This window comes from Onychostoma macrolepis, chromosome 24 (assembly GCF_012432095.1).
Source record: "Onychostoma macrolepis isolate SWU-2019 chromosome 24, ASM1243209v1, whole genome shotgun sequence".
NCBI classification, from domain to species: domain Eukaryota; kingdom Metazoa; phylum Chordata; class Actinopteri; order Cypriniformes; family Cyprinidae; genus Onychostoma; species Onychostoma macrolepis.
The window spans coordinates 27047513-27071494 of record NC_081178.1 but is presented as its reverse complement, the minus strand read 5'-3'; the positions used below and the strand labels follow the sequence as shown (position 1 = coordinate 27071494).

Here is a 23982-nt window from a genome sequence, read left to right as displayed (position 1 = left end):
AGTAATTACAGTTGAAAGCCTTGGTTTGAGGAGCATGAATATTTGTGTGGTTTTTGCACTTCAGAAAATGTTTAAATCTACTTTATGGGTTAATTATCTTACAGCAGTGGTGACAAAATGACTTTGTTTTATTTCACCAGGGGCCAAGGGGTCCGAAGGGTGATACCGGGGCCCCGGGGGTTCAGGGGCCTCCAGGATTAAAGGTACGTTCTTTTTAGATGTGCATGTAGTGTAGAGGCCTGTGGCAGTTAGCCAAGGGGTAAGAAGTCATATTTTTCTGATTTACATTAGACAAAGCTACATTTATATGTAACTGACTAAAAAAAAAAAAAAAACAGTTATGATCAGTCTTAAAGGAAAATAAATTTGATGACTAACTTTTAAGACAAGTCTAAGCCTTTTATGCAGCTGGCCACAGGTGTGAAAGTGTGTGTGTGTGTGTGTGTTTGATTGGGCAGAGAGAGAAAGTGGAGCATGCTGGGGCTGTTTGTTGGCGTGTAATCAGGAAACGAATCGTCTGAGGTTCAGCAGATGCAAACCTCTGAAATACTCAATATCAGAGCACACAGACGGTGCTCAGACCACTGACAGCAGAACTGCTTCTGAATTCATCATTCATTCATTTCAAAACATCAGTATCTAATTCATTTAATAAATCAGTCTCTATGAATGATCACTTGTGGTCCATGATGAGTTCCAGGTGATCTCGGAGTTGTTGATTTAATATGATAAAAAAACAAACAAACATAACAAATCAACTATAAATAAATCAATAAATAAATTGTGACAAGCACCTCAGAGTGTACAGTATGAACATACAGTACAATACAGTACATACATTACTGAGCTCAAACTCTGTAACGGTGTACATCAGGAAAAAAACACTTGATTGTAAATAATAGAACCAGATTGGATTCTCCTAATGGATATTGATCTGTTGACGTGTCATAATTTTAATCTCTGCATTCTCTAATAACATCTGGCTTATGCAGGACTGGAATCATTTCATATTGTGTGAAACAAAACACCAGACGAGATTAAAGAACAGCTTTATTCTGAATGTTTGGGGAACATAAACACACAGCGGAGAAACATAATGACTACCAGACTGAACACACACTACACAAAAACACACACACACACACACTACACAAAAACACACACACACACACGTTTGTTTTTGTGAAAATTGGGGACATCCCATAGGCATAATGGTTTTTATACTGTACTTACTGTATGTGCTATTGACCTACACCTAAACCTACCTTACAGACACACACACACACACACACACACACACACACACACACACACACAACCCTACACCTAAACCTTACACACACACACACACACACCTAAACCTACACACACACACACACACACACACACACACACACACACACACACACACACAACCCTACACCTAAACCTACCCCTTACAGACACACACACACACACACACACACACACACACACACACACACACACACACACACACACACACACACACTACACCTAAACCTACCCCTTACAGACACACACACACACACACACACACACACACACACACACACTACACCTAAACCTACCCCTTACAGGAGACTACAGGCATTTTTACTTTCTCAAAAAAACTCATTCTGTGTGATTTAGAAGCGTTTTGAAAAACTGGGGACATGAGGTAATGTCCTCATAAACCACCTTCTCCTTGTAATACCTGTCATACCTTTGTCATTATACACATTTACGTTCTCATTTGTCACAAAAACGCATGCACACACACACACACACTCACTCACTCTCTCTCACACACACACACACACACACTGTACACACCTCAAACGCTTATCCTTTGCTAGTCTCTCTGAAGGACTGAAGTATTTTGTGCCACATGAGGTTTGTGTTAACCTGTTGGAGTGTGTGTGTGTGATTCAAACAGCTGCAGAGGTTTGTGTGTGTATCATATTCATATATTATCATCAGAAGTTCTTGTCGTTGCTGAATATGGATGTGAGTGTGTATTTAATTCTGCTGTGTGTTTTGCATGAATTGCTGCTGTAGGGTCAGAAAGGAGAGCCGGGGATAGTGTCTGGAGTTCAGGCGCCGCAGGGACCCAAAGGACTGAAGGTCACCCATTACTTCTTTAACACAAACACTATAGAATACCCAAGACATGTCACTCGTATAGTTTTGAATGGGTAAAAATGTGATGCTTAATATGACTGCTATATCGACGGAAGCCCCACCTTCTGAGTAAAAGAGCCAATCACTAATCGGGAAAGTCAGCGCATCACTGCCGTCAGAAGTCCCGGTTGCTACAGAAACAGTCAGCGTTCAGTGATGTGTGGTTAGGACTGATCTACTGGCTGATCTAGACTGAAGATGAGCTTTTTTAACACTATTAGAACATAAGGAGCAACATTTATGAGGCAGTTGTTGTCAGATATCATTGCATTTCATTGCATGAGATAGAGGCGTTTCAAATATGGCCGCCTAGCGAAATGACTTGTCTTAAATGGACTTTGTTTAACCTGTAACTGCTGCATTACAAACCTTTCTGAGACAGACAGGATTTATTTGCATTAATTTGATTTCCCTGCTTTGCTTCTCACAGGGAGATCGTGGCGTTGCTGGTCAGACGGTGAGCAGAAGATGCTGTGACTTTGACTCTTTGAATTATTATTAATTATGAATGTTCCACATGAAAGTTTAAAGGGAGCGTGTTTAATTAATCCCATCAATTATTATCAGAAATATAATTGTTTACATTATTCTCCAACTGTTTTTCTGACATTGCTCCATCACATCATCCAAGTTTTTCTAGAAGTCATTTTCTAAAACTTAAAGCTTTAGTTGAATATCTCAGTTTCCAGCATTGTCATTTTTTTTCATCATTTTTCATCACTACAAGAAATGACAAAATCAGCCAATCAGAACATACTTGACATTTAATATACACCAATGTGAAAAGGACCAATGAGAGTTCACTGTGGGCGGAGCTACACAACTCGCTTTTCTGCAATTCTTCAAACAGATGTTTATCCTAAATCTACTTTCATGCTGTCATTGATTTAAATGCCATTTAACATATATATATGTGTTAAATATATATAAATATAAAAGAGAGAGAGTGAGATATATCAGATTATAGAGAGATTATTGTTATTATCCAATACACTCATCAAGCCAGACCTGTTGATTCATTATAATTGATCTGAACACGTAATCTCAGGACTGTTCCCCGTTACACCGGAGGCAGTCTTACTGTTTTACAATCCATGTGTGTTCTTCTCTTCAGAAGAGAGGGTTTTCTGTTTGCGTGCAGCTGCTTCTGTTCTAAATGTTTTGGAAAAAGTGTTGAGGCGAGAGCGGAGGACACCTGTTTGTGTTCGTCTGCATTGCTCTGATTTCTGTCTCGTCTCATCCAGGGCCCGCTCGGACCCGCTGGACCTAAGGGAGAGTTCGGATTTCCAGGACGACCGGTCAGTTATTATTAAACACATAAACCCGCACATGCACACTCAATATGTAGTTTATAATAACTGTCATTAACAGCATTAGTGGACATAACATTATATAACGCTTAACAAGATTAACAGTAGTGTTTCTAAGTTTGGGGTCAGTATGATTTATGAATGAAGTCTCTTCTGCTCATTTATTCAATCAAAAATACAGTGAAAACAGTGAAATATTATAACAGTTTTAAACAGCTGTTTTCTATGTGAATATCTGTTAAACTGGAATTGATTGTGGACTGTTTTTCATAAATATTTATGAGAGAAGTCTCTTCTGCTCACCAAAACTGCATGCATTTGATCAAAAAATACAGTAAAAATTGTGAAAAATTATTGCAGTTTAAAATAACTGAAATCATTCTAATATGCTGATTTGCTGCTCAAGAAACATTTCTGATTATTATCAATGTTGAAAACAGTCGTGCTGCACAATATTTTTGTGGAAACTGTGATGCATTTTATTTTTCAGGATTCACAGATGAATAGAAAGTTCAAAAGAGCAGCATTTATTTGAAATAGAAATCTTTTGTAACATTATAAATGTCTTTATTGGCACTTTTGATCAATTTAAAGCATCCATTATGAATAAAAGTATTAATTCTTTAATACTCCAAACATTCAAAGCTATGTATGTACAGAGTATGCTGTGATTGTGATCATGCATGTTGTGTTTCCTCAGGGTCGTCCAGGGGTTAACGGGCGTAAGGGTGAAAAAGGAGATTCTGTCGGTTTTCCTGTGAGTTTGTCTCATGTGTCTCCAAAAACTATTATTACTTCATCAGAAAAAACTGAGCGTTCTTACTTTTAGCATTTTCTGCGGTTTTGGTTCTGAAAGTATTTTCTAAATTCATATTTTGTCATAGTTGTAACTGCACATATTTTAAAATCAAATGTCACAGATTACTACAGTAGCATATGCCATCGTTTCGCAGCCTTGAAGCCCATGCTTTATCTGTCTTAAACGTTTTAATACATTATTGCTTAATAAATGTATATATGGATATTTTAAATAGCACTTCAGTAACTAGATTGTTGAGCTCTGCTTCACACACCATTTCATGCCTTTCCCCAAAAATGTAAAAGAACTAAATTGCAGAACTTGATATTCTTTAAAGAATCAAAGAATATTTAAAGGAATAGTTCACAAAGAATGAACAAGAGTTATAAATGTGTTCACTCTCAGTTCATCTGAGATCAGGAGGAGTGTGTTTCTTCATCAGGTTTGTAGAAATGTGTCTCTGCATCAGTGTCTCAGCAATGGATGCTCTGCAGTGAATGGGTGCCGTCAGAATGAGAGTCTGATAAAAACATCCACAGCACTCCAGTCCATCAGTTAACATCTGGAGAAGACAAAAGCTGAAACACACCCAGCATTAAGATGTTTATAACTTCAAACCTTTTCCTTTGGCTAAAATACAAGTCCATAATCCATAATAAACATATCCATAAAAACATATTTTTCCCAGAAGCAACAGTTGATGACTGGAGTGGTGTGGCTGCATTTCTGCAAATCTGATGAAGAAACAAACTCATGTCCGGAGGAGGAGTGCATTTACAGAAAATGTTCTTTTTTTGTGAACTTTTCCTTTAAGAGGAGACACTTCAGACAGAAACACTGTCCAGTCAAGGCTTTTTAGTTTTTCATAAAGTGTTTTTTTGTTTCAGACTAGTGGAAAGAAAACATCCAAAAGACACTGTTAAGTGTTTCTTTTATATCTATTTGTGTCAATAGATTTCAATTACAATACATATTTTTAAAGGCTGTTTTCTCAGCAGCTCTCACACACACACTTTACACTTTTTGTGTAAAAATGTTTGCAATTATGAATGTAATCAATCAACTGAGTAAGTAAGGCGATAACTATATTAGTTCATATTTTTACCCTGTTCTCGCTCTGTATACAGTATCCTCAGAAGATCTGCACAACAGCAGAGACAGCAAGGGAAGCGGTGCTGTTAGTCAGATGCTTGTGTGCTGTAGATGTTTGTTGGATGATATTAATGGTGTGTGTTTGGTTTGTGTCTGAAGGGTCCGCCGGGGCCGCCGGGGCCTCCAGGACGAGCGGGGATCTTCAGCTGTCCTAAAGGAGTGAGTGTGTCTCTGTCTCTGTGTCTCTGTCTCAGTGCTGTAGCTCAGTGTCTCTTTCCCTCATGTTCCTCTAGACCGTGTTTCCAGTCCCTCCTCGACCCGGCTGCAAAATACCCGTGAGTGTCTGCTGCTCAATATCTTCATCATCTTCATCATCTTCACTGTCTTTACACTCGCTCTAACTCTGCTCAAAAATTATTCCTCCAAATATTTTATTTATTTACTGTTTTAATTTAGCATTTTAATGTTATGTAGAAATATTTTCCTAATATAATTTCATAATATTTCCGCCCATTAATATAGCAGCTTGCTGAATTCAGTAGCTGCGGTTCACTCTGGATCAGGTGTGCACACGTTATTAATGTGACAAACGCACACTTCCGCTTTAACCCATCAAGTGTAATGCACATTGCATTTTAAATGAAGTGTATCAAAATATGTGATTTCATACATCATTATCTTTATTTGATCATGTTCCCTTTATCTGTGGCTTGAGATCCTTCAGGTGGAGATGACTGGATGTTTTGTCATATTCGAGATGCGTTTATGGACTGATACGGCTTATAAACAGTGCATTTATAGTTTTAATGTATCTCTCAGCTGTATATTGAGAGTTTTAGAGTCAGTGATTTCATAGTAAACACGCGTGCGTTCAGTGCGCATGCTCCGTAATCCACACAGACATCTTTAGGACGCTCATGTCATACAGACGGAGGACGAACACGAGCACAACACATACGAGCTTCTCCTGCGTCTCTGCTGTGATGGAACGAGCATGACGTGATGTTTGCTTTCCTTCGTGTTTTTACAATCCTCTATTTTATTCCTGAAAGGAAGAGTTTTATATGTCGAGTGTTGTGCAGTAGCTACACACACAGCTCGTTTCCATCGAATTAACACGACTTTCTCACCAGTTATATTAACTAACACACATTTGTCTTTCTTTGCTTTTCTTCAGGTTAACACTGACTCTACACAAGGTGAGTTTTAACAGTTGTTTTCTTATTATCATACACTACTGTTTAAAAGTTAATAAGAAATGAACACTTTTATTCATCAAGTACGCATTAAATCAATCATAAGTGTCAGTAAAGACATTTATAATGTTACAGAAGATTTCTATTTGAAGTAAATGCTGTTCTTTTGAACTTTCTATTCATCTGTGAGTCCTGAAAAATAAAATGTGTCACGGTTTCCACAAAAATATTGTGCAGCACGACTGTTTTCAACATTGATAATAATCAGAAATGTTTGTTGAGCAGTAAATCAGCATATTAGAATGATTTCTGAAGATCATGTGACGCTGAAGACTGCAGTAATGATGCTGAAAATACAGCTGCGTCACAGAAATAAATTACAGTTTAACACATATTCACATAGAAAAAAAAGTTTTAAATCATAATAATATTTCACTGTTTTTACTTTATTTTTGATCAAATAAATGCAGCCTTGATGAGCAGAATAGACTTCGTTAAAAAACTTTCGAAATTTTTACAAACCCAGAGTATTGAATGGTGGTGTTTTTTGACAGTACAGAATAATTTTTCATTTTGGTCTCACTTTTCTTGTTGAAACACATTCACATTAGAATCATGTCCGATCATGTGTTCAGTGATTTTGTCGTCTTAATGATTTCTCCTCTGTTTTGCTCTTTTGTTTTGTCATAAGTAAAGGAGAAGTGTATGCTTTCTGCAGTCTGCAATTTTCAAAAATCATTATTATTTTCATTTTTCAAATGTCATATTTCGGGTGTTCTGTATTTCAAACAGTTTTGGTCAGTATTGTGTGTTAGCCGGTGTGTCTCTGACGGTTTGTGTTGATTGTGTGCTCCTGACCTGTAGAGGGAGCCAGCAGCTCATCGTCTGGACTGCCTTCATCATCATCATCCTCCGGTACACACTGACAATCAATCAATCAATCACAGCATCAAGAGTTCACTTGAGTAGCTGTGTTTCTGATGCTCTGATCTGTTCTCTCACAGGCGACACGCTGGGAACCACAGTCACGGTGAGTTTGATCTCAGACATTCTCTCACAGATACTGAGTGCGCTTCGCTGCGAGACACTGAGCGAGTAGAGATTGAGCTGTTGTTGTGCTGGTGAATGCATCAGGCTGCTAAAGGTGACCAGGGATTCAGAGGAGAGAAAGGAGAAGCCGGGATGCCAGGGCTGCCAGGGAGATCAGGTTCAGCGGTGAGTGACACACACACACGCGCGCACTCAAACACTCTCTCTCTCACATACACACACACACACCTCAAACTACTTTACTTACTTTTACTCTTAGTCATTTAGCAGACGCTTTTATCCAAAGTGACTTACAAATAAGAAAAAGTAACTAAAACTAAAAGTTAAAAACTCTATAAATACTATATATACACACACACATTTAAGAAAATAAAGAAATTAAATTAAAATTACAAATGCATACATTTCAAAACTAAACATTTAAATGAAATCAAAAAATAAAGCTAAAAACAATTAAAAATATTAAAACAACAAAAGCTATGAGTATAATAATGATTCTAACATAACACTAAACAAACACCAAAAAACAACTACATGTGTGTATGTACAGCCACACACATATACAGTATATATATATATATTTATTTCAAGTCCATTTAGTATGTTGAAGTACTAAAATAACTCAAATTACATAAAACTAAAACTTAATAAAAAACCTGTACAGACTAATAATAAAAAACGAATAAAATGACAACATTACTACAACTGTAACTAAAACTAAAATAGATAACAAATACAAATCAAACTGTATTAGTTCATCAGTAATCCTAAAAAATAACACGGAGCCAAACACACGTGCTAAAAAAACAGCAACAACTTACACATAGTAAGAAATGGTTATAAAAACTGAAACAGAAGTGAAACGAGTCGTAGAAAAGAGGAGAAATAAAAACGTATGTCCCTGCGCGGTGGAGTCGATGGTCTTTACACTCTTCGGTCTTCACACGACGGCTGCCGCGGTAAACTCAGCTTTTTTATACCCGTCTAACAAAATACTAATCACATTCAGCTGAACACACATTCCTGTTAATCACAACCAATGGCCAAGCAAGCGCCGGACCCTGACGAGCGACGCGATACAGCACGAGATTTCACTACAGAATATAAGATCACTGCAGCTGAACGCATTACACGATCATGTGCTGCCACTTACTCTGTCACGTCATTAACGCCTTAAAGCTGCTGTCTCTTATTCATCATGACATCAAACTCTGCTGTTTCACTCAATCTCCTCATGTCTTCTGTCGTCTGATTGATAGTTTAGTGTTTTTTTATCAGGCAAAAGTTATTTTAGTCTAATTGTAATCTAATCGTAATTGAAACATGCTTCATGTGTGTTTTTTTCTGTCAAATCTTGACTGATTTTGATCAAGTAAGCGTCAGAATAACTGCAGTCATGTCTCCAGATGAACACTTGCTGGACTGAAGCAGCTCAGCTTTACTTGATTCTCCAGCAATCATTTTCTAGAAAAATCAGTGCGTCTCAAATCTGATCATCAGGAAGCTTTACTTTCACTGTTCCTCAGCGGAGGAATGATCTTCATCTCACATCTTCTGAGGAGCGTTTATTTCTTCATCTCACAATCAGCATTGCATTATATGTTTGGATCATTTACATCTCATCTTACTGAGATAATGTTGCGACGGCTGATATTTAGATCGTTTTATGTCAGTATCTGCTGCACTGTTATAAACATCTCATTGATTACAAGCATCAGAATTTCATCATAGAAATATCAGCATTTGCAGGAAATGATAACATATTTTTGCTCAGTTTGAGTCTCTGAATAAAATTGAGCTGTTTTTTCTCCATATTCCCACTATATCAGACTATATGTATGGAGAGAATTTTGTGCCAATATTCATCAAACAAATCCAGCGTTTTGCAAATAAACACAATCTGCTTTGCAAAGAAAAACGCAAACCGATTTGCAAATACAAAACTCTATTTGAGAGAAAATGCAGAGGTATGGACAAATATGTATTGTGTGTTACAACTGTGAGACTCATTTGCCATTTTATGACGAAATGTGACTTGATTTTCACACAAATGCGTCCAAACAGATTTTCTCACAAATGCAATCCAAAAACAGCAGATGGCGCTGTTGGTCAATTTACGCTAGTCTCTCGAGACCCGAAACACCTTTTCAGGGAATACAGCAGACCAACATGAATGGGAAACAGGTGAGTTTCTGTCTTACTATATCTATAATTAACCATTTAGCCTAGGTGTTTTCACAAAGCGTCCCCACTACAAAGTTAGTGAAATTCACAATAAGTGCTGTAAAGTTGTTAACATGATTGATTAGTTCAAAAATCAGTAGTGACATGGTTAAACATTTAAGTAGGCAGTCTTTCTCTATAAAAACTGATCCATTCTCTGTACCTCTTATCCTCTGTTGATCGCAGGATATAGAATATATAGGCTACATATGTTGATACAATTGTTCAACATTCAAAACAATGCAGGGGTATAACAATAAATTGTCACAATATATTGTAATACTAAAATGCAGATGTATTTTGGATAGCGACAACTGTGTACCAAAAATGAATTTTATTTTTACATTAGGTCAAGTAAGATTTATTGTCATTCTGCTATATATGATGTGACGTAGCCTACAGTGGAGAGAAATGGTGTAAGCTACCTCTGCAGTAAAAGTTTAAACAAGTATAAAACTACACATAGACAACCTACTGAAAGGAGTAGGCTAAACTAATTACAAATAGGCTACTATAATCAAACTAGTTTAAGTTCAGATGAGCTTTATTGTGATTCAACTATATAAATGTACCGAAATATTATCTAAACATCGATATCCCTTTCGAAAATTAACCATGGTTTTACTAAATAAATACCATGGTATTTGCAGAAAAGCTGCCATTACAGAAATGGTAACCTGCAAAAAAAAAAAAAAGATGGTTACCACACTTTTACTATAGTAAAACCAACTTTAATTTTCGTAAGGGATATCATAGTTTATTATCATATTTATGTTTATATATAGCATACAGTAGTTTATATACATGCCTTGTACAACATTTTTTTATTTTACTCTGAATACTGGAAGATTTTAGTCTGACAATAGCTTGTTTGGAAAAGCCCAACTCAAAATATGTAGCTTTTTATATATGGCCAAGCAACATTTTAACTCATGAAGTCTACTGTCAGGAATTATATTAGTGGCTCTTCAAAATGCAAACGTTCGTCATCTGAGTCACTCCGAGAAGAGTCCTCGTTGTCCAGAGTGTGTCTTCACCTGTGTAGCGTGCCATCATCCAACGCACAAAAAAAGAAAGTAGGCTAAATTCTATGATGAAGCTTGACATTTTGATGCCATTTTTCAGGGCATCTACATGTTTATCTGGTTGATCTCAGATCATTAACATGCGATCAGAGCGCTCAGTGTGAGGCGGGATCACATTACAGGAGAAACTGTCCCTCTCCTTACTTTCATACAGATTATATAGGCCTAATCAGAGAATATTTGTTTTCAATTTGAATTTGTTTATTTAACAGTAGAGATGTCAAGCTTTCTATACATATATGTATCATGTATGTGAGGCATATTTTCACTGAGATTCAGGTTGTTTTATTAATGTGCCAGTGAAGAAAATTCCCAGAGACGGCAGAGAACGCACCCTGTTTGTTTTCTTTATTTTACAAAAGCACATTGTTCTGTTGTTATTAAGACTATACACAAATAAAAGTAGAACCTTTGCAGTTTAAAACTATGCAATACTCGTATCTGTATTTGTAGTTATTTTCGTGGTCATCATGAAAACGTGCCTTCAACCCCAAAGATTATTTTCTAATCATTCCATTGTTAAAAGCATTCTGAAATACTGGTAAACCAATGTTTATTAAAACGCTGAATTTAGTATTATATCAGCGTGAACTTGATCCTTCTCCCCAATTCACATGACAAGAGTGAATAAGCTGCAAAATTACATAATTATTTTTGACACAAATGATTGCACAGTGTTATAACATTTAAAAGTTTTAGATATTGCACTAAATAATGATTTTTTTTCCAGTTTTTTTTGTTAATAATTAATGACCTCTTGGGTGATATTACTATATCTGATACTAAATTAAATTGTCTAAGCTTTCATTTTTGGTACACAATATTGTCGCTATCCATAATACATTTGCATTTTAAAATTACTATATATTGTGACAATTTATTGTTATACCCCTGCATTGTTTTGAATGTTAAACAATTGTATCAACATATGTAGCCTATATATTCTATATCCTGCAATCCAACAGAGGATAAGAGGTAAAGAGAATGGATCAGTTTTTTATAAGGAAAGACTAACTACTTAAATGTTTAGCCATGTCACTACTGATTTTTGAACTAAACAATCATGTTAACAACTTTACAGCACTTATTGTGAATTTCACTAACTTTGTAGTGGGGACGCTTTGTGAAAACACCTAGGCTAAATGGTTAATTATAGATATAGTAAGACAGAAACTCACCTGTTTCCCACTCATGTTGGTCTGCTGTATTCCCTGAAAAGGTGTTTTGGGTCCCGAGAGACTAGCGTAAATTGACCAACAGTGCCATCTGCTGTTTTTGGATTGCATTTGTGAGAAAATCTGTTTGGACACGTGAGAAAATCAAGTCACATTTCGTCATAAAATGGCAAATGAGTCTCACAGTTGTAACACACAATACATATTTGTCCATACCTCTGCATTTTCTCTCAAATAGTTTTGTATTTGCAAATCGGTTTGCGTTTGTTTGAAAGACGAGTTTTCTTTGCAAAGCAGATTGTGTTTATTTGCAAAATGCTGGATTTGTTTGATGAATATTGGCACAAAATTCGCTCCATATATATGAGCTATAAAAGCCTGATGATCAAATATGATTCAAATAACCAAAATATGTAAAGATTTTAACATATACATTAGCTCAATAAACCCCAACTGATTATGTTGTTTCATATATCAAGCTGTATGGCTTCATATCTTGTTATTTTTCTGCTCTCTCTCTCTCTCTCTCTCATTCTCATTTCTGTCCTGTTCTTTTCCTTATTTTCTTGATTTCTCCTCACACTTCTCGCTGTCTCTCTGTTTGTTCTCGTCTCTCACACTCAAAGCGTTTTTGATCTTTCTACATGATTTAAGGTGTTTTATTTGAAATTTGCCGTCATGGATTAATTGGCGTGATGATTTGCACATGACTTCTCCGCTCGAAGGGTAATAGCCTTGATTCAGAGATGAGAAACATCACACTAACAAATGAAGCACAATAAACTGCAAATCACTCTGAGGATAATTACTGAGATCGTTTACTTCAGTTCACTTTCACACTTAGATCGCAATTAGAATATAACACGTGATAAATCAGCTAGTTTATCAGCTGTCACAGGACATTCTCCAAGCAAAAACAAGCATTAAAGCGTTTTAAAACAAAAATTATTACTTGAAATAAAATAAAATATAAAAAAATATATATATATATTTCTGCTAGTTGCCAAGTAAAACTTCTCTAATTTTAATTTAGTTTAACTTGATGTATTAAAATAACTGAAACTGAAATGAAAAATATTACTATATATATATATATATATATATATATATATATATATATATATATACATATTAAATATTTAGTAATTTTGTTATTTTTGTTAATTTTTTGTTTTTATACATATAAAAACAAAAAAATTAACAAAAATAACAATTACTAAACATTTAAAATTAAAATTAAAAAAGAAAATATAAAACTAAAAAATGATTGAAAATATTAATAAAAAACTATAAAAGTATCTCAATGATACTAAAATATCACTGGTAATAGATAATTGTAGATTATGATATAGTATGCATTTTCTTGTGTTTTTTTTTTTAAGACTAATTTGCCAAAAAAAAAATCATATCGATTTTTGATTTAGTTTTCAAAGCATTGTTTACTGGCTTATTTAAAACCACATGCTGTTATTGTTGAAAGTAAGTTTTGAATAACTATGATCATTATTGGATGACCTGTTCCTTTAATATTAGCAGGTCCGGTGTTTTTGAGAAACAGTCCAGATGGACGGCTGTCATGTGTAATGCTGTGAGATGTCTAATAATGTTGGTTTTGTGAGCAGGGAGCTAAAGGAGAATCTATCGTTGGACCACCTGGTCATCCAGGACCACGAGGACCCCCTGGTGCACCAGGTTTCGGGAGAACCGGTGTTGCTGGACCTCCTGGACTACCAGGACCTCCCGGACCTCCTGGACAACATGGATCTGGTATGAAAAACCTTTGGCGTTTCAAAAGTCTTGTATTTTCCCTCATCTTCAGCCCGGTCCAGGTCTCTGAAGGTCAGGAGGTTCACGTGTTTGTTTGTGTGAATGTAAGGTTATGATGGACGCTCCTCCCATTGAGCGTCCCCACAGCTCTTCATCTCACCGTGATGAAGGCAAACGCTTCTGCTGCTGTCACACTTTTGATATGCGTAGACGCTCAGAGTTCATGTTGTTTCAGGCGTGATGATCCCCGGCCCTCCTGGACCCCCCGGGCCCCCGGGACGAGCCGCTGAGGCCTCCAGCGCCGTGAGTCCAAACACTACACTAACAGTCTGATCACTCAGTCAGTGGCTTTCATGTCGCTCCGCTCGAGAGGTAAATGAGCTCAGGTTTCAGAATACAGTCATATTTCTTCTTGTAGGATTTCCTGAGATGTTCATAGCTGAAGAACCTGATCAAACAGGGTGGAGCTCGTGCTCAGTTTCATTCAGAAAGATGCACTGCTTGGAAACGTAACCCTGCGTTACTCTCATAAAGCATTCAGGGCCATTTTAACCTGGAAGAGATGCATCATTTCTAAAAAAGCATAGTTTTTAGTAAGAGAATAAAACCCTCCAAATACACATTCATGAATGAATTATTTTATTCATTTATTATTCATGTATTCTGAATAAATTCTAGATTTTAACAATTATTTTTTTAAGAGGTATAACCACTGAAAAAATGTTATCACTTTTGCCATCTGAAAGTGAATTTATGGAAGTAAAACTTATTTTTTTGTGTGCAATTTTTTTTTGTTTTTTTTTAGAGTAATATCTATGTTGTTTTGTTAGAAGTAAATATGTAGGTTTTATAAATGTGAAATGTTTTTGAACAATCATGAGGTATTCATTTATTAATCATAATAATATTAATCATTAGGTATTAATTTGAAGGAATGTAATTAAATTCCATTTATTCCAATGAGGTTAATACTGATAATTCTCAGATAATATATTACTATAAATTTAATCCAATGATGTATTAAAATAAAATTTCAGTAATTTCATGTAGGCCTATATATATTTTGGATAGGTAAATTTTTTGGGGTGTGATTTTTATATATATTATATATATTATTTGAAAATTCAAATCACACATTTAAAAAAAATATATATATATATTTATATTTATATATTTTTTTTTAATGTGTGATTTGAATTTTCAAATAATTTTTTTTTAATTAACAAAAAAGTGATAAATGCAGTAATACAAAAAAACTGATTTTTAAATTTTTTTTTCCACATTCACATTCACTTAATGAGAAGCTGCTAATCAGGTACAATACAATAAGTTATGAAAGTTTTATAAAATAATGATTTTTTTTGGCTCTAAACGAACCTGGAATATGAAAACAGTTTGAGATTTTGAATGCATTACGAGGGTTAAGACACGATCACAGTTAACATTGTTCATCAGGTTTCCATGTATTGTGAAATCCAGTCAGGATGAAAGATTAAATGATCATAGGTCGTGTGAATTGACCGTGTTGACCAGCAGAACGAACAGCACTGAAGTGTGTGAAACACATTTACATTGATCTTCACCATAATTCACAAACATGAGCATTTTACTTGTTTCAGTCAACGCTGTCAGCTTCTGTTATATGGAAAGAGCAGCATAATACGTTATATATCATGTTGTGTTCCATGGTGTTTTTATTTGACTGTATTAATGGCTGTGTTCCTGCAGGTCAGGAGATACGCGAGTCTGCAGATCATGAGACAGTCGTCTGTGGTGGAGGACGGGACGCTGTCTTTCGTTACTGACTCTAGTAAACTCTATATAAAGGTTCCAGGAGGCTGGAGAGAGGTTCAGGTAACTCTCTGAATATTTCACAGCTTGCGTTGAGTTTTTCACAGATTGATGAGGTGTTTGTTCCGCAGCTCGGCGGGCTGATCGAGATGTATTCGTCCCCCGTCCTCTCACAGGATGATGTAAGGACTGCAGTTTTACATCTTATTCAACACATTATATTGGACACAAAACTGTGTTAATGTGGAAAAAGTGAGCGTCTGAAGTGTGGCGGCACTCGTTTACAGCGTGGCTGTTTGTGTTTGTGTGTTCGCTGCAGGCTGAGCCGCTGATGCTGAGCACGCAGCTCCGTCACACACACAGAATACACACCGGACGCGCGGTAAGCCTCTGGAATCAATGCATTTACACAACAGTATATTTTGACACTCGGAGCTGAGACGGATCAGTTACTCCGGTTACACTGCGTCTTCATTCTGAGCAGATGATGGGTTTTGGCTTTTCTCTTTAGTCTGTGTTTAAATGAGGGCTGGACAATATATTGAATATTCACAACAACACTTATATTTACCGTGATTATTTTGGAAGTATAAACAACATTGTTGATTCAATAATTCATTTGGTCATCAGCGTTCAGTAGTTATATTGTGAAATATTTTGACAATTTAAAATAGCTGTTTTCTATGTGAATATATGTTCAAATGTTATTTATTGTTGTGATCATTAGAAATGTCTTTACTGTTACTTTTGATCAATTTAATGCATCCCTGCTGAATAAAATAATCAACTTCTTTAAAAACAATCTTCCTGACTCCAAAACAGTAAGTGTTTTACTTTAAACAGTAGTGTATTATTAAATATATAATATATTAACATATTTTAGTAAATATATACAGAAATAATTCATTTATATACATTTTCCCCAAAAAGTATTTTTTTTGCTACAACTATTTATTTATAATCATTTTTGGACACTTTGGCTACAAAATGTGTATACACTGTATAAACAATATTAAATATAATGTATATTGTTAATATATAATGTGTATATATATATATGAGAAATATTAAATATTCAAATATCTAAAAATATATATCATATAGTATATTGGTGCATTTAAATTAAAATAATATTTACTGAAAACAGTGTGGAAAATATGCCTTAACTTTTTTTTTCACTGCGGCGTCCAGAGCTCCTGTTTTAGACTAAATTATGGTGTGTGTGTGTGTGTGTGTGTGTGTGTGTGTGTGTGTGTGTGTGCTGAAGCGTTTATATTATTCTCAGTTCCTCCGCCGATGCGATCTTTCAGGACGATGTCTGCCGATGACAATAGTTTGGTTTACTAAAGAAAGAAAATCTCTCCCAACTAATACTGCAAACTATTCAGGGAACCCTCTCATTACTATATTAGAGGTTATAATTAACAGCAGAGCCCCAACTACTGTTTATGCTCACATATAATAATATAATAACACCACATAAGGTAGTTTCCATAAAAACTGGTCTTCGTGTCAGATTTATTCAAACATGCTTGTAAAATGAACAGTAAATAAGTTCATGTCTAGTGTTTTCTGTAGCGCAGCAGCTGTGAGCCCTGGATGACTTTCCTGAGGTGAATGTTAAGTGATATATTAATCATAAGCAGTCTTATTTGATGTCTTTCTTTAGGTTGAAACACCGATTGATTGATTGATTGATTATGTGAGACACAATGACAGATGCACTACGAATAACAGAAAAACCACAGATCTGAACCCTTGAATGACCTGGGGGTGATTTATAGGGTCCGATAGAACCTGTGTTTTATTTATTTTTGTGAGATTGTATTAATGCTTTTGTGTTAACTTTGACTGTCCTATATTCAACACGAGAGAATTTTTCTTAACATGAATTGCCTTCATTGACTCTCATGTAACGAGACGCCGGCGTCTGGCTCTGAGTGAATGCGCTGACACGCGTGTGCTTCTCCTGTGTTTCTCAGCTGAGGTTGGTGGCTCTCAACACGCCGCTGACGGGAAACCTGGGCTCCATCCACTCGGTCAATAACCTCTGCAGGACTCAAGCTCAAGCCATGGGCATCAGAGACGATTACAAGGCCTTCCTCTCACACCACCTACAGGACCTGATTGACATCATGCAGCCCATGTACCGAACAAACATGCCGATCGTCAACCTGAGGGTAAAGCGGCTTTCTGTCATTCTTACTAATAAATCACTCCGGAACGCTGTGACGTTTCTTCGTCTCTGGTTCTTGCCTGGAGATTTAAGGCCTGTGCTCAACAGTGAATGTGTTTTCATCTGATGCTGTGTGAATAGAGCCTGGAGCACAAAACCGGTCCATTTTTCAAAATTGAGATTTATACATCATCTGAAAGCTGAATAAATAATCTTTCCATTGATGTATGGTTTGTTAGGATCGGACGATATTTGTCTGAGATACAACTATTTGAAAATCTGGAATCTGAGGGTGCAAAAACATCTAAATATTGAGAAAATCACCTTTAAAGTTGTCCAAATGAAGTTCTCAGCAATGCATATTACTAATCAATAATGAAGTTTTGATATATTTACGGTAGGAAATTCACTAAATATCTTCATGGAACATGATCTTTACTTAATATCCTAATGATTTTTGGCATAAAAGAGAAATGTATAATTCATTCATCAAGGATGCATTAAATTGATCAAAAGTGTCAGTAAAGACATTTATAATGTGACAAATGATTTCTATTTCAAATAAATGCTGCTCTTTTGAACTTTCTATTCATCTGTGAATCCTGAAAAATAAAATGCATCACAGTTTCCACAAAAATATTATGCAGCACGACTGTTTTCAACATTGATAATAATCAGAAATGTTTGTTGAGCAGCAAATCAGCATATTAGAATGATTTCTGAAGATCATGTGACGCTGAAGACTGCAGTAATGATGCTGAAAATACAGCTGCGTCACAGAAATACATTACAGCTTAACACATATTCACATAGAAAACAGCTGTTTTAAATCCTAATATTATTTCACTGTTTTTACTGTATTTTTGATCAAATAAATGCAGCCTCAGTGAGCAGAAGAGACTCTTTCAGAAACACTGAACACTAGTGTGTGTGTCGATCTGCACACAAAGCCATCAAATCATACTGTTCTTGTGTCTTTGAAAGCTTTGAAGCCCGAGTCGTGAGAGAAGGGAAGCTGTGAGTGAAGCGTCTCTTTAAGAGTCTCATGTCTCTGTCTGCAGGGTGAGGTCCTGTTCAAGAACTGGGACAGCATCTTCTCCAGCCATCTCCTGCCTCCCGGCGTCCCGCTGTACTCCTTCGACGGCCGAGACGTGATGAGCGACCCCTTCTGGTGAGTACTGCTCCCTGATCCAATCACACGCTTTACAGACTCCTTGATTCGTGTTAAGCACGTTTTAGGCAAAGATTGCACAAATGTCTGCGTTCAGTCCTGTGCTTCTTCCTCATGAACTGCTCAGACTCTGGTGAAGATCTGCAGAAGTTCAGCGGCCGATGCTGACCACAATCCAGACGACTCTGGCTTTCATATTTCTCCACCCGTGTCTTTTATTTTTGGTTCTGTGTTTATGTGTATTTATACTCCAGGCCGGTAAATATATCCTGGGCCGAGGCCGAGGCAGTGGAGCAGTAATTGTGGTCAGCGAGTAGCCGTTTTAAGCTTGTTTGTGAGGTTTGTGGATGTCTTTGGCGTTTCAGGAGAGTTTCTGTGTGAATGCAGGGAGCAGAAGAGACGGTGTGTCGTAAAGCCTTCACAAGTGTTCAAAACATCCAGTCACTTGCATGTTTTAAAGACTAAAACCTCATTTATTGCTTTTATTATTATGGGAAAGCGTTCATTTTGACAGCAGTTTTGATTTAGTTTTAGTCATATTTCAGCTTAATTTTAGTCGACTGATTTAGTCAGGTTTAATAACATTGTTATTCATTAAGGATTTCTCTAAAACGTCCAAACTCGTTGTATATTTCTGGAGAAACCATCTATTAAGCTGTTAGTGTGAATGACTGTAAGGTTTGAACATGAAATGCAGACGCAGGTTTAACTGCTGTGACATATAACATGTCTTTATCCTAAAATTAGATCAGATTAGAAATAAGAATTCACATTCACATGCGCTCCACACACGCTCTGTGCATAATCCACACGATTAACATCATTTTCTGTTTACGTTTTAATAATGTTTTGTCTTATTTTTATCAGTGAAAAAATGATTATTTAAAAATGATTCATTAGCACCGTGGAAATGTTACTTTTTAATGTTCTTTGAGCATTCTGAAACAAGTAACGTTTAAAAAAAAAGATTCCAGGAACGATGTATAAATAATGTGTTTCTGCGAATGCTTTGAGAACATCATTATTAAACCGTTATTATGCATTGTTAACCTGATGTTAATGTTCCTGGAAGCTTCAGTCGTTCAGAGGGTTTGTGGAGCTGGAGGTCAGATGCTGTAATGATGTCTGGTTTGGTCCACACCGTCTCGTGGCGGTTCATAACTTTATGATGCTTTGGTGAATTTGTATGAATGATCTTCTGACGCAGAATTGAGGGTCACTTTTGTGATTACTGCTTTATTAGACAAATCATATGTCCAGTACAATTCAAACAGCAAACTTATTTGACTTATTACAGTAAAATATTATTACAGTGTAAAACAGCTGTTTTCTGTGTGAATATGTGTTAAACTGTAATTTATTTCTGTGATGCAGCTGTATTTTCAGCATCATAACTGCAGTCTTCAGTGTCACATGATCTTCAGAAATCATAATAATATGCTGATTTGCTGCTCAACAAACATTTCTGATTATTATCAATGTTGAAAACAGTCGTGCTGCACAATATTTTTTGCGGAAACTGTGATGCATTTTATTTTTCTGGATTCACAGATGAATAGAAAAGTCATTTGTTGAACATTGAGTGCCTCGGCTCATGTGTGTGTGTGTGTGTGTGTGTGTGTGTGTTTCAGGCCTCAGAAGGCGGTGTGGCACGGCTCTTCAGAGAGAGGCAAGCGTCTGTCCGCTCTGAACTGTGAGTCGTGGCGAGCGGCTGATATGGCCATCACCGGTCAAGCGTCGTTCCTCTACAGCGGCTTACTGAACCAGCAGACACGCAGCTGCTCCAACCGCTTCATCGTCCTGTGCATCGAGACCAGCCACGAGCGCCAGAGCCTGCGGGAGCTGCACACGGCACAGGAGCGCCACAGAAGATGGCCGCACAGATACTGAAGCAATCCGTCTCAGGCTTGGTCCACATGAACTTTCACACAGCCGAAGCCGGCGCTCTCGAATGTAAAGTGTGCTGGCCGATTCCCAGCGATGGAGATCGGCTCTCTTTATCTCATTTGGATGCACTGTAATTTTCATATTGTATTTTTGTTGTTGATTTTCCAAAAAACAAAGTCTTTTTGATCACGTCATTTATTTGTTTCTTATTCTGTTTGTATTTAATTTAATTTCAGTGTTTTATTTATACAGTGACCGCACATCATTCAAAATTGAGTATGGATAAATATGTAATTTAACTGTTTGAATTAATTATGCAATTTTTTTTTAATTTTTGGATACTGCATCCATTTCACTGAGTTCACAATCTGTCTGATTACGAGATCAGATCAGCATCAAATCACATTTTTATAGATTTTTTAAAGCAAGTCAACTGAAGCAGTGTTTGTCTATTGAATAAAACATTTTTTTCCAAATTTGATCTTTTAAGTACTTATTATTTTCATATGTAACCCTGGTCCACAAAACCAGTCATAAGGGTATTTAAAAATAATAATAATAATCTTTCCATTGATGTATGGTTTGTTAGGATCAGACAATATTTGTCTGAGATACAACTATTTGAAAATCTGGAATCTGAGGGTGCAAAAAAATCACAATATTGAGAAAATCACCTTTAAAGTTGTCCAAATTAAGTTCTTAGCAATGCATATTACTAATCAAAAATGAAGTTTTGATATATTTACGGTAGGAAATTCACTAAATATCTTCATGGAACATGATCTTTACTTAATATCCTAATGATTTTTGGCATAAAAGAAAAATGGATAATTTTGACCCATACAATGTATTGTTGGTTATTGCTACAAATATAGCTGTGCTGCTTATGACTGCTTCTGTGCTGCAGGGTCCCGTATTGTGCTGTTTATTCAGAAAGACTGGCCTGTGGTTAAGCAGAAGGGGAATGTTGTGTGGTCAGTGGGAACCTGAACGGAGAGTTTGCACCTCTCTCTCTCTCTCTGAGTCTCTCTGAGTGTCTCTCTCTCTGAGTGTCTCTCTCTCTCTCTGAGTGTCTCTCTCTCTCTCTGAGTCTCTCTGAGTGTCTCTCTCTCTCTCTCTCTCTGAGCTGGCATGAGTTGGGTTGTTTTTCTGGACTCGGTGAGGTTTGCCACCCTCAGACTGGCAGTAACACAGCATTACATCAGCCGCAGCACATCATTTACCAACAGCTCTCCTGTTTCTCCTCTCAGTGGAATGTTGTGGAAAAAATCATGTAAACAGTGACTTTAAGAGTTCTCAGCTTTTAATATGAATTTATTGCACATGTCCCGGCTTCACATCAGTTTGAAGTTATCACGGATCTTTTTAGCTTTTTATTTGAAATGCACATTTCTCATTATTTATTGTAACAAAACAGCATCCATAGACTCATTTTATACTTTATAATACACTTTTACTATTAGTTTAGTTTTTATTATGCTCCAAAAACAATTACAAGACATTACTTCCATGCCAGTCATACTATTGCTCTAACTTTTATTTTATTCATTTATAGCTCTTGAAATAATTGATCACTTTAAACATATTTGTTGCCAAAATAGTTCTTGCAGCAGAAATTCCAGAAACAATGTAGAAGATATAAATTTGCTTGATGACAAAAATTGTCCAGAAACTCTGTCTCTCTCTCAGGACAGTACATTTTATATTTATGTTCTATTTTAATATTAATATTATTGCTTTCCACAGTCATGCTATTGAGTAGAAAAGTAAAATATTCTCTGGAATACCTGATGGGTGTTAATAATAAGCAATTTTCCTTTTTCAGCTACTTTTAAGAATTTAAATACAATATTTACATCATTTTTGAATGCCACAAAATTTGGAGCAAAGCTGTGTATCAGTCCGCTCTTTCACTGAAGCCGGAACTACTTTCACATCACACCGCAGACTCCACGCTTTCACCAAAATGCATCTCAGTTATCGTTTGTAGTGAAAATGACCTCGGAGGACTTCAGTATTAATATAACTGTCATATTGTAGCAGTTTTTGTCTATGATTGTTTTGTACAATGTAACGGACTATTTCCTTTAGCGGAAGCTTTAATGTGCAGGGAGGATTCTGGAATCGTCTCAAGTGTGTGAGTGGTCAGCTGTGTGTCAGTCCAGCTCTGTGATCGGCTCATTAGTGTAATGAAGGTTATGTTCGCTGAGGATAAACATCACGTGGCCGAGCTCTAGCTGCGCATGTGTGAAGCACATTGGAGAATCAGCGCTGCTTCCTGATGCTCTTTCATCTGTTTCAGGCTCAATGCCACAACAAAGACCAACATTTCCATTGTGAGTATTAATTACAGCCCTGCGCAGGGCAGCTCCGGCAATCAACTTATAAAGTAACTCATTAAATACTCTGATTTGCCAGAAAAAGTCATTACAGTCTCCAGTTTTAGTTTAGCTTGGAACACCTACTGTAATTATCTCAAGCTATGTCTGGCCTCAACAGGCTGTCATTACCATGATAAACAGTGATGTGAATCCCCATCAGAGCACAGACAGCAGCTATATCCCAGCAGCACGTGCCATAGAAACACAATCAGAGCTCAGCCATGGCTTCTTTAATATAACGCTGCATTCACCTCCAGAGCCATAGATAGGATCTGTTCCTCTTGCATATCTTTGCATATTTCTGATGGTTTTTATTTGACAGTGGCAGGTTGTGAATCAGTGCAGCTGGAGGATGTGTTTGGGGAAACAGTGGCCGTCTGTTCTGATGTGATGGCCTGAGGAGCAGGTCACGTGAATCATACACAGATGCCACAAACCACAGATTTCTGATATGTATCTTAGAGCGCCTGTTCTGATTCCTGTTATTTCTGTTGTTTTGTTTCTCATGTGTTTTTGAGCAAATGCCCAGCATTCAGATCCACATACCAGCTTGCACTAGAATAGCAGTGTTGGGAAAGCTAGTAATGCATCACAATATTGCTTTACTCCATAAAAAATAACTAATTGTGTTAGTTACTTGTTTTGCAAAGCAGCTTTTCACATTACTTTGTCACCTTTATTTTAAATTAAGTTATATT

General features: G+C 36.5%; 2 protein-coding genes across 2 annotated transcripts in view; both read left to right on the top strand.

Moving 5' to 3' along the window:
- col15a1a (collagen, type XV, alpha 1a) overlaps positions 1–21379 on the top strand; it is a 74015-nt gene extending 52636 nt beyond the window's left edge. Inside the window, 19 exon segments of the mRNA XM_058765596.1 lie at positions 141–203; positions 2059–2124; positions 2612–2638; positions 3426–3479; positions 4192–4248; positions 5542–5601; positions 5676–5717; positions 6560–6581; positions 7443–7493; positions 7583–7608; positions 7713–7793; positions 13734–13878; positions 14114–14181; positions 15607–15732; positions 15801–15851; positions 15989–16051; positions 17652–17849; positions 18907–19016; positions 20648–21379. Coding sequence (XP_058621579.1) covers positions 141–203; positions 2059–2124; positions 2612–2638; positions 3426–3479; positions 4192–4248; positions 5542–5601; positions 5676–5717; positions 6560–6581; positions 7443–7493; positions 7583–7608; positions 7713–7793; positions 13734–13878; positions 14114–14181; positions 15607–15732; positions 15801–15851; positions 15989–16051; positions 17652–17849; positions 18907–19016; positions 20648–20906 — 1569 coding nt within the window. The 3' untranslated portion in view covers positions 20907–21379.
- Positions 21380–23047: 1668 nt separating this feature from the next.
- The window catches only part of reck (reversion-inducing-cysteine-rich protein with kazal motifs), a 56530-nt gene continuing 55595 nt past the window's right edge, over positions 23048–23982 (top strand). The window contains exon 1 of the mRNA XM_058765757.1: positions 23048–23239. Within this exon, the coding sequence (XP_058621740.1) occupies positions 23185–23239 (55 nt within the window). The 5' untranslated portion in view covers positions 23048–23184. The remainder of the gene's footprint in view (positions 23240–23982) is intronic.